At 42.9% G+C, this 12207-nt stretch overlaps 1 protein-coding gene and 1 pseudogene across 2 annotated transcripts in view; both read left to right on the top strand.

Moving 5' to 3' along the window:
* Window positions 1-12207, top strand: part of ADCY2 (adenylate cyclase 2) — a gene marked incomplete at its 5' end in the record, with an annotated part of 280603 nt that overhangs the window by 251888 nt on the left and 16508 nt on the right. Inside the window, 2 exons of the mRNA XM_081088883.1 lie at window positions 7499-7583; window positions 10700-10858. Coding sequence (XP_080945009.1) covers window positions 7499-7583; window positions 10700-10858 — 244 coding nt within the window. The remainder of the gene's footprint in view (window positions 1-7498; window positions 7584-10699; window positions 10859-12207) is intronic.
* On the top strand, window positions 2206-2959 carry LOC308517654 (large ribosomal subunit protein uL30-like; annotated as a pseudogene). Its single transcript has one exon. The product of its transcript is annotated as a large ribosomal subunit protein uL30-like (transcript).

The raw sequence follows: 12207 nt of genomic DNA, 5'->3' as shown, positions 1-12207 counted from the left end.
CCGGAATCTTGCACAGGATCTCGGCGAATCTGTGTCCAGCCAGGGGAAGGAAGATTGTCTGGAAATGAAACCCCCTGGAAATGAAACCCCCTAGGTTTCAAACCAGTGTGATTATTTGTCTGCTCATTCATTTGTTTCTACAACACACTTGTATTGAGCATTCTCCATATGCCCGCCCCAATTCCTGGAGTTGGAGCACACAGAGATGGATAACATATAGTCTCTGTTGTCAAGAAGGTCACACAAACCTGCTATAAGAAAACCATGGTTCGGCAGAAGGCCTAAAGGAGGTTGCCCAGGAGTCGTGGTTACGTTTGTACAGCACACCTAGGAAATGAGTGGCATGCAGGCTGGGAGCTACCTCAGGTAGCCCAGAGTTGACTGCAATATTGGAAAGACTTTGAAGAGCCATGGAGATTGAAAAGCACAGCATCATGGCAGAATAAGATATCTCTCATTTCTGCCCTCCCCCGTTCCCCACCTTAATAATTATAATTTGAAATCTGTCCACAGACAAAAGTACCTTTGTGAGAGTTGTGGGGTCCAGCAACGATACCAAGGGATCTGGGTGGAGTCTCACCCACCTGTGCATCAGGTAATGTCATATAGACCTTGGTCCTGGCTGTGGGCCCTGCAGTGGCCCAGGCACCTGCTCCAGCCCCTCTCAGCCATGATCTGGGAGGCCGGGAAAACACTCTCAGCCAGTCACCAGTGGATTAGAGAGCCTTAGGAAAGCCCAGGTTTCCAGAGGAAAGTCCCAGCACATTATGGGAAGAAAAATTAGAATTTGAATGCTTTGAAGTAGGCAATAAAAACAGTTTGACTCTACCCACAGCGCCCCTCCCCCATGATGGCACAGCTTAGGCTCAAGAGACATCCCCTCACCCATGGTCCTGAAGGGGAAACAAGAGCCTGTAAGTGAGCACAAAGCTTCCCCAGCTGTGCAGGGCACTACAAAGAAGCCCCTGTCCTCTTGGCCCACCCTGAATACTACATCGGGAGCTGTATGACTGGGGGTCAGGTAGAGGCTGGAAGAGTGGCAGATGGGACTCTCCATGGCATTAAGGGGATTCCACTAACTGCACTGAGACCTCCATCAAGCAGCCTGCCCACCATCCATGGGGAACACTTTGCCCGCAGATTCCCCACCTGGCCCACGGGTACCTCCACTGTTCCCTGTGCCTCCCCCACCTCCCACCCCTGCTCTGTGGCCAGCTCCCTGTGTACATTCCCTATGGCAGCAAAGAGAGTGAGCTTTGGCAGACAGCTAGTGAGCACACACAGAAAGCTAGTCCAAATATGGGGACATGAACCTTAGTAGGTTTTGTTGGGAAATCTAAAGGGAGGCAGTCAGCACTTGACCCGATGCATTGTAGAATGGAGAGGAGGAATACAAGCTTAAGAATTCTGCCACTAGAGGGACCAAGAAGCATGGAGCATTTTTTCATTGAAGACTTAACAAATGGTCAACATGTACATGAAAAGATGCTCAACATCACTAATCAGGGAGATCAAAACCACAATGAGCTCTAGCTGGTTTGGCTCAGTGGATAGAGCATCAGCCTGCGGACTGAAGGGTCCCAGGTTCAATTCCAGTCAAGGGCACATACCCAGGTTGCAAACCCAATCCCCAGAAGGGGGCGTGCAGGAGGCAACCAATCAATGATTTTTCTCTCTCAGAATTGATGTTTCTCTCTCTCCCTCTCTGAAATCAATAAAAATACATCTAAAAAAACACACAATGAGATATCACCTCACACCTGTTAGAATGGCTGTTAGCAAAAAGACAAGCAACAACAAGTGCTGACAAGGGAGTGGAGAAAAGGGAACCCTGTACACTGTTGATGAACGTGTAAATTGCTTCAGCCACTATGGAAAACAGTATGAAAGTCCCTCGAAAAAAATAAAAACAGAACTGCCATATGATCCAGTAATCCCACTACTGGTATACTAGTATAGCTACAGAAATTGAAATCAGTATCTCAAAGAGATAGATATCTGCACTCCCATGTTCATTGCAGCTTATTCACAGTGGCCATGACATGGAAATGACCTAAGTCTGTCAATGTATGAATAGGTAAAGGACATGTCAGATATGTAAACATGTGTCACACTTTTACTTCAGTTTATCAACTAGTACCAAAATAACAGATAACTAGATTTCTTGAGATGCTTTTTTTATTTAAAAAAATAGAGGCTCGCTCTTTTCCGGCTGGAACCATGGAGGGTGCAGAAGAGAAGAAGAAGGTTCCTGCTGTGCCAGAAACCGTCAAGAAAAAGCGAAGGAATTTCACAGAACTGAAGATCAAGCGCCTGAGAAAGAAGTTTCCCCAAAAGCTGCTTCGAAAGCAAGAAGGAAGCTCATCTATGAAAAAGCTAAGCACTATCACAAAGAATACAGGCTGATGTACAAAACTGAGCTTTGAATGACCAGGATGGCAAGAAAAGCTGGCAACTTCTCTGTACCTGCTGAACCCAAATTGGCATTTGTCATCAGGATCAAAGGTATCAATGGTGTGAGCCTAAAGGTCCAAAAGGTGCTGCATCTTTGCCTTGGCCAGATCTTCAGTGGCACCCTTGTTAAGCTCAACAAGGCTTCCATGAACATGCTGAGGACTATGGAATCATATATTGCATGGGGGTACCCAAACCTAAAGTCAGTAAACGAATTGATCTACAAGCATGGTTATGGCACAATCAACAAAAAATGAACTGCCCTGACAGATAACTCATTGATTGCTTGATCTCTTGGTAATTATGGCATCACCTACATGGAAGATCTGATTCATGAGATCTATATTGTTGGAAAGCGCTTCAAAGAAGTAACAACTTTCTGTGGCCCTTCAAGTTATCTTCTCCAGGAGCTGGGGTGAAGAGAAAGACCACCCACTGTGTAGAAGGTGGAGATGCTGGGAACAGGGAAGACGAGATCAATAGGCTTATTAGGAGAATGAACTAAGGTATCTATCATGGTTATTTTTGTAATCTGGTCAGTTAATAAACTGAGTCCTTTAAAATTGAAAAAAAAAATTAAAAATAGAGGCTCATTTCACCAAGAAAAAAAAATTTAAGGATTATATTTGTGTCCATATGCCTGGACTGCTTTCTCTCAGAGAATGAAAATGTCATTTTTACCTCACCAGAACTGTTTGCCTTTAGGTTAGAAACTGGTTTGCCAAGTAATCCCTCCATATCTGCCACCCAGTTTGTTAGGTTTCTTTGTTCTTTTGGACTCTCAAAACTTGAGGACCAGAATGAGTACCCCATGAACAGCCTCAGGGCGAGGGCCAACTGCAAATTAGTGTGTGGCTACCAGCGTACTTGGATATCTACATCTCCAGAGTCCAATTTTGAGCTATTAAAGAAAATATATTTGGTCACATTTTGACTGGAACTGTCATCAAGTCAAAAATCATAGAGTTAGAAGCTTTCTCAATTATATCAGCTCTGTCTCCCCTACTGTATAACTCGGTGATAGCACAACCCTCACACATGAAAGTCTAAAATGGACCCTATCCTTAAAACTCAAAGTGGGGAGAGAGAGAAAGAGGCCTCATACCCAACTAGCTGTCATTTTTTTATATAAATGGCTAACATAATTGTTATGGGTAGAACTATGTCCCCCAAAAGAAGATCTGCTGAAGTCCTAACCCCCCATACCTCACAACATGAATCTACTTGGAATCAGGGTTATTGCAGATGTGATTAGTTACGATGAGGTCCTACTGGAGCAGGGTGAGTGCTAATCCAACATGGTTGGTGTCCTTATAAGAAGATGGCCATGTGAAGAAGGAGACACACTGGGAGGACACATGTGATGATGAAGACAGAGATTGGGGTGATGCAGGAGAGAGTGGTGGCCAACCACCAGAAGCCAGGATGAGGCAAGAAGGATTTCTCAGCAAGTGTCAAAGGGAGCATCGCCCTGCCAGCACCTGGGTTTCAGACTTCTGGCCTCCAGGACTGTGAGACAATAAATTCCTATTGTGTTAAGCCACCCAGTGCGTGGTACTATGTTTCGGCAGCCCTGTGAAACTAATACAGTGATCCACACAGTTGACTAGACTCTACCAGGAGGACATCCTACCCTTTTATTCCATCTCTTCCAATGTTCCCTCCACATTACACATTCCTTTTCCTCCCCGCCTTCCCCACATATACACAAAGAGCAAGGTAACCAGGAATGGATCTATGGATGGAGAAGTTCATCATTCAAACTACAGGAGCCCTGGCAGCATGCATCCCTGAGAGGCCCCCATAGGAGAGAAGGGCTCTGGTGGGAGTAGGCAACTCTTTTTTGGCTGGATGAATAAAAGAAGTTTTAAAGACATCTAAATGAAACTCAAGAAAGCAAGGTGCAGTTCTTCCTAGTAAAGAGATTTTCAGAAGTGAAAAAAGCATCCATGTGTCGGTACATGAGTCTGCTCTACATCTGGGTTGTGCCTTCTTATTGTCTGAGGTCCATTTTGGTCTGTACTTTCAAACCCACTGCCAAGTTCAGCATGAGAGTCCTCCCTTACCTTGCTTCATCCAACTACCTACTTCCAGCCACCACTATTCCTCACTGAGGCTCAAGATGTGGGAGTGGAGATCAGGATACTTCCACCCCTAAACCAATGCTCAAGTGCATCGATGTGAGGCGTTCTGGGAAAGGATTGTTCCCATAGGTTGCTTACATATATTTTCTGTGTGAGTAACTGCAAACCCAGGCAGGACCTGGATTACATTAAGAGGGACCTCCTCCCATTCTCCCGCAGTGACAGGGACCTGAGCTGGCATATTTGGGTCATCAGGTCCCTTTCCGGGGCATACCAATGAGACCTGAGTTCTGATTGGTTATGCCAATGATGCTAATGCAAGATCTTGACCTGGGAGTCAACATTTCGCTCTTAGTTTCGGGCTTACAGAGGTGGTGAGTGGAAGAGGGGGGTGGCATAGCTGCTTTCTCAGACCCCTGGTTCAAAGTAATAAGGTGTTCATAAGACAATATGAAAATTCAAAACTCAGCCTGTGCCAGCTTCTTAGGCTTTTTGGCTGTATTGTACCACTTTTACTAACTGGTCAAGATCATGTCAATATAGTCAGTATAGAGAAAAGATGAGCTTAACATTCATTGCAGTCAGCACTGTTTATAAACAACTGCTCCCCTGAGTCCCTTCAACTGTGCTGTTAGACACAGCTGCCACTGGCTCAAAATGGAGCTTGATTTCTTAAAATCAATATGAGTGAGACAGGAAAATGGCACTTTTCAGCTTACTTCATTCTCAGAGAGAAACTGCTGACCTGCTGGCTGAAGAGCTCAGATTCTTCCAGACATAGCTGGCTTGGTAGGGAGGAGAGAGCCCTGAATGCAAGCACCGCCAGTTTCTGGCAAGTTCTCTGCGGTCCTGAGTCTTAAACCACAGGGACTGGGCAACTGTGTCCTCATTGACGCAGGAATCCACTTCTGCTTTACACTTGGATCTTTTATTCTGTTAATGATATCCTTCAATCAGCATTTGTGTATCCTTCCCAGTTCCATCGCCCACCCCATCTCCCTGTAGTTAATACCTAAAGCCATGAGTGCCCTTTATGCAGTGCTTCCTCGGTGTCAGGCTCTCTGCCAGGTATATAACTATTTGATTTAGTTATGGAAGCAGCCCATAAGGTAGGTATTGGTACCCCGTTTGGCTGATGAGGAAAGTGTAGTTCCAAGGGGTTAATCCCAGGGCCCACAGCTTGCTAGAGAAGGTGGAGTCAAGATTATATCCTGGGCCCTAACTAGTTTGGCTCAGTGGATAGAGCATTGGCCTGTGGACTGAAGGGTCCCAGGTTCGATTCTGGTCAAGGGCATGTCTTGGTTGCGGGCACATCCCCAGTAGGGGGTGTGCAGGAGGCCGATGATAGATGTTTCTCTGTAATCTACATTTCTAACTCCCTTCTTCTCTCTGAAATCAATTTAAAAAAAGAAAAAATCAATAAAATATATTTTAAAGAAAGAAAAACTATTGAAAAAACAAAAAAAAATTTTTTAAAAAGATTACATGAACCTTCCATAGAGAAACAGAAAAATCTCAAAGCAAATTCAACTCACAAACAGAAAGTGATTACATGATATTTATACTTGGTTAAATACAACCTATGATGCTTATGCGACACGGTGTCATACTAAATCAACTGTTTTTTCAGGTCTTACAGAACTATGTGGGAAATTATTCTTTGTCAGCTTATGCAGGACTGTCCTGGGATGGAAGTAGATTTTCCTTTGCATGCTGTATTTCTTTTTTCTTTTTTTTTAATATATTTTATTGACTTTTTACAGAGAGGAAGGGAGAGAGATAGAGAGTCAGAAACATCAATGAGAGAGAAACATCTATCAGCTGCCTCCTGCACATCTCCCACTGGGAATGAGCCCACAACCCAGGTACATGCCCTTGACCGGAATCGAACCTGGGACCTTTCAGTCCGCAGGCCGACGCTCTATCCACTGAGCCAAACCGGTTTCGGCTGTATTTCTCATTGTTTTCAGGAAAAACAGAACCTATACGAGGCATAGATATGATTACCACAAGGAATTGGCTCATGTGATTAAGGGGGTTGGCAAATCCAAAATCTGCAAAGCCAGTGTCTTGGTTTGAGTCTGAAGCCAGGAGCTGCTGTAGAACCAGGAGGAATCACTGTTCCAGTTCAAAGGTAGTCGGGCCAGAGAGAATTCTCTCTTGCTCAAAAGAAGATCAGCCTTTTCTATTGTTGATGCCTTCAACTGTTTGGATGAGGCCCACCCGTATTTCGGAGGACAATGGCTTTACTCAACCTACCAATTTCAATGTTGACCTTACGCAAAAAATATTCTCACAGAAACACCCAGAGTAGTATTTGACTAACGAGCTGGGCACCCTGTGGCCCACTGAAGCTGACACATAAAACTGACCAACCCACATGCCAACTTGGATGTGTGGAAGGTCCCTGCCTGGAATGTTGTGGTAAGGATGTGAGAACTTGAGCAGGGATAATTTACTGATATCTATCTGAACCTGAGGGGAAGTGGGCCGGTGGATGAAGGGTTTCCATCTTCATTACACTTTTGTGATACAAAGACATATAAAAGAGGGTCTAAGAATGCGTGCTTTTGAGAAAGTGATAGCGTGTAGAAATGAAGTTCTTTCTAAGAAAAATTTGAAAAAGTTATATATGAAATTATCCATAATGATCCCCGAACTATAAAGAAATAAGATTAACATTCCTTCCCCTAATATTTGTTAGAGCTTGGTATAAAATAAGAAACCTTAACCAATTTGGAAGAATATTTTATGAAGCTCTTAAATTAGGATTGTTTTGTTTTGATGTTATCTGAGTTTGAAAATATATTTGATGTATGTGTGTGTGTGTGTGTGTGTGTGTGTGGCCAGAATGGAATGCAGACACTCAACTAGAATTTCTGAAGTTTGCCGATTCACAGATTCTACATCTTAGTTGTGTATGATGTTTTGATTTGTTTTTGTCTGTTTGTTTTTAATAGACCAGGCATTTGGAAAGACCTGAAGACCATGGGCTCTGTGTCTCTCTTCATATTCTTCATCACACTGCTTGTTCTGGGTAGACAGGTAAGAAGTCTGTTATTTTTACACAATTTCTCTAAAGTGTCATATTAATAACACTCTGAGGATGTGCATTGTAGTTACCTTCATGCAAACATCTTATCACAGGAAAACCTGGGTGGCACAGGGTATGTGGGCTTAGATACAGACAGAAGAAAGAAAGTTACTATTTTCCACTAGTGGCAAACTTTGTAAATGATAAAGATGTGAATCAATTCATTTCCTTTAAGTCTCAAAATATATTTTATAGGTTTCCTAAGCCCAAAAAAGCTGACACTACTTGGAAAAAACTCCCCTTGACTGGGTTTTCATTTGCTTTTCAGAATGTGTAATATGCTTCCTTTTCTTTGAAGTGGGTAGAAGACCTGTGCTGTCACTTGCAATCACTCCTAGAAATAGAGTCTTTTGTTCAAAATTTTACTTTATGATGCAAATGAAACTGTGCTTCCTTCCTTGGGCCCTGTACTCCTTCCTGGCCTCCCAGTAGAGGCTGTGGGTGCAGAATTTTTAAGGGCAGTATCCTTCCTCTGCCTGGTTCCAGGACACTCACTCAAAGAATAAACTCATCTCATTCATCTCATGCCTGGTGGCTCTGCCTCAACCAAAGTTTGCTTTGAGTTCTTTGATGGATAACGTGAAACCAAGTAGTGATTAATGTGGAAATAACCAACTAAGATGCAAATGCATTTCCATTATGTACACATCTCGAGACTGTGAACCAATAGGAAGCTGTTAATGGCCAGGGCAGAGGCCAGATCTGTGACTGCCAGCCCAGCGGCCTGGGGACACCTTAGTCTCCATCTCCCAGAGCAGTGCTAGTGGCAGCGTGACCCAGGAGCTCACAGGGCAGCCCTCAGCACTCTCCCTAGAGCTGAGCTGTGGTCCCGCTGCAGAGCCTCGGAGATTCCAGTCTGCCTGCTGCCCTTCCCCGCCTCTGTCCCTGGCGCCTGCTTGGTTCTGTTTTCTTTGGCTTGCCTTTTTGACAACCGCATGTTTCTGTAAGCCTTGTTATACCGTGTTGTTCTTTTTCTTGGTTTCATTTGTTTCTCCTACTACCCTATTTCCAGGGGAGGTCACAGTCACAGATACTAGAGCTTAGGACTTGGAACTGTCTTTTGGGGCACACCGTTAAATCCATGACAGTGGTTCGGGATGGGAACATTTGTCTTGCTTTGGGGGCCTCCCCTCAAGTTTCTGAGGTACCTGCACATAAGGACAGGAATCTGCAGCAGAAAGCACTCGTGAGGGGAGATGTGAAGATTTGGCAAAATGTCACTTTTAGTCCAATGTAGCTGGTCCCAAATCCAGTTCCTTTTATTAAACAACTTGCAAAATGCCCCCTGGGATGCAAGAGCGATCACTCGGAAAACCTGAGCAGCCTCTTTGTACAGTTTTCAGAAACCTTTCAAACCTGCATGAATTGGGCTTGCTGCCTGCCCTTCTGGCTCCTTGGTTTCATCTCATGTTCCATTTCTGTCTCACCATCGATTGCTCTGTCATTTTAATTCAAAACCAGCCACAACACTGGATTATTCCCCAAAAGGCCCAAATGAATAATCTGTTCTCTAAGTGAGAGGTCATTTCTAGTAAGTGCCCAGCATGATTGCCATAAAATAGAATGTGGAAAATTGGCATTAATGTAAAAAGTTAATATAAAGAACCTTAAAAATAGCCTTTGCAATCTTTTTTTTTTTTAAATGTCTGGCTATATGAGGCAAAAAAATAAATGCCACACCAGAGAAGGAATAACTTTTTAGTGGATCAAACATAATTCGATCAGTTATAATAGATCAGTGGTTCTCAACCTTCCTAATGCCACAACCCTTTAATACAGGTCCTCGTGTTGTGGTGACCCCCAACCATAAAATTATTTTTGTTGCTACTTCATAACTGTAATTTTGCTACTGTTATGAATCTTAATGTAATTATCTGATTTGCAGGATGTATTTTCATTGTTACAAATTGAACATAATTAAAGCATAGTGATTAATCACAAAAACAATATGTAATTATATATGTGTTTTCTGATGGTTTTAGGTGACACCTGTGAAAGGGTCATTCGATCCCCAAAGGGGTCGCGACCCACAGGTTGAGAACCGCTGTAATAGATGAATGATCATTGTTGGGTTCAGGGTGTGGATTTATTTTTCATTGTTATTTGTTCATTAGATGTGTGTGTGTGTTGTTGTTGTTGTTGTTGTTGTTTTACATCACTGGCATAATTAACCAAACCATAAAACAAACAAACCCCCTGCATTCAGTTCTTCTTTGCATTTGTTTGTCTATAAATTACTCCCTGTGCTGAAATACACTCTGCGTACTAGGACCCTCTGCCATAGGAGGATCTACTCAAGTCTATTTTATTCTATTAAGTTATTTACATCACAGCTGGCACAGAATGATGCCAAAACCAGCAAGACCCTTTGACAGTAAACAAGTCTTTCCATTTCTACAATGTTCATAACTTAAAAAACCACATTAAGTTTTAATACATTATAAAGCATTTGCACATGTTTTTATTACCAGGCACCATCTTAATTAAATGATATCAAAATGAACTTTTGTCTAAATATGTCACTCTCTCAGTACAATGAAACACCAAATAAAAAATGCATATTTTTCAATGAATACTTAATTACATAATTTGTGCTAGGAGAAAACGGATTTTTAAATATTAAAGGCAAGTTGCCACAAATGAACACCATTATTTCTCAAATGCAAATCATCAAACAAAGCACTCTCTCTACTAATGTGTTTTCCATATTTAGTCATTATTTACATTCTATTATGCCTCTTTTCAAAAAATAATACAAGCCACCTTTTATTAACAAAACCGAGCAAGGAGCTTTCCTGTCTTTTTTCCTTGCAAGCCTCCAACATAGCTGTTTTCTCTGTCCCTGAGGCTGGTCCTTTCCTGATCTTGCTGTTTGCAAATCCGTGTTAGAGGCTGAGTGAGCGGCATTGGTGGGGAACAGTGGGCTTTGCAGGGAAGGTGACAGTTCTGTTTGGGGGTTCTTTTTTCGGTTTTGTCTTTCGTTCTTTTTATTTTCTCTTTAAAACCTCCACTCTCCGGCAGGACAAGATGCCTATTGTTTCTTTACCTCTGTGTCCTCTTGTAACAGAATGAATATTACTGTAGGTTAGACTTCTTATGGAAGAACAAGTTCAATAAAGAGCGGGAGGAGATAGAAACCATGGAGAACCTGAACCGCGTGCTGCTGGAGAACGTGCTTCCGGCGCACGTGGCCGAGCACTTCCTGGCCAGGAGCCTGAAGAACGAGGTGAGATGAGGTGGGACTGATGGCCAGGACTGGGTGGTGGGCCAGGTGAAGGCGGGAGGAAGCTCCAGGCAGTCACCTGGATGCCTGTGGTACTACAGACACCTTAGTGTTGAAGTCCAACATTCGAGAGGATGTTGATTAGATGCAAAATGTCAGTTGAGAAGAGTGAGCTAGAATCACCTGTGAACGTCTTAGCATGGAACTGATTCATTATTCCTCATTTTCCCCCAATCACATAACGTTCTGAGGATACAATATGAGGCACTAGGGTTCCAAATGTGTATGTCACAGAAGTGGCCAGCACCCTCTCCCTGGCGCTGGAGGGGGCCTTGAGAACCGGCATATACTAGAGACCCAAGTCCAGAGGCAGAATCGAACCACACATCCCACACATCCACTCTCACTTCTCACAGCTTTCCTGAGAACCTTTTAAGGGTTTTAGAGTCTCAAAGATACGAGATAAAATTTGGAAGTTATCCATACAGGACCAGATCAAAGTCTTGAGTCCATTAATATAATGGAATTAAATGGAAATTTCACAGAAAATATAAAGGTATGGATATTTAACTTGCATTAGAAAGGTTGTGGAGATATATCTGCTGACTCTTGTTATGCAGAAATATTTTTTTAAATCACATTTTATTCCATATACCATTCCAACACTGAATTTCAACCTTTCTAAAATTCAGTGTTGAAATGGCATATGGAATAAAATGTGAATTTTTTAAATATTTCTGCGTGACAAGAGTCAGCAGATATATCTCTAATGGGACTATCTTAATTTAAGAAACATGTAGTTGAGCGCCCACTGTGTGCAAAGGCCTGGATTGAGACCAGCGGAGTTCCAATGACGTGTGAGGTACAATCCTGCTCTTAAGAAATTTTTAATGAGGTTGGGAATAGATGAGGGATCAGGGAACCTATATAGATAGATGAACTCCTTAATAAACAAGCTCAATTGTGGTGGTGCTAGAGTACAAAGCAACCTCGAGAGAAAAGGCTTGGAACAGTGGAGGGGTGGGATGCTGGATACTGTCACTGTCATCTTACTGGAAGTGTGCTGGGCATGTGAGCCAACCCAGGGTCCCACAGCAGGTATGACTGACCACAGACCATTCACTTTCCTATTTCTCTTGATGTTTTCTATACTCAGTAGGTTACTCAGCAACCAAGGTACATATTGGTCATAGATGATGGTGTCACTACATCTATTAAGAAGGAACCATCCGTTTTCATTAACGATGTAAGAGCACTCATCCTGTCATACAGCAAGCAGTCAGTGCTGGTGATTTTCATGCTTATTCTTGTCATCATCATTCCTCAGAGAGTCACTCTGGTTGATGTCAGCA

This window comes from Myotis nattereri (genome assembly GCF_964212035.1).
Source record: "Myotis nattereri genome assembly, chromosome: 4".
NCBI classification, from domain to species: Eukaryota; Metazoa; Chordata; class Mammalia; order Chiroptera; family Vespertilionidae; genus Myotis; species Myotis nattereri.
The sequence above is the reverse complement of the archived record's forward strand: the minus strand, read 5'-3'. Positions and strand labels throughout refer to the sequence as shown.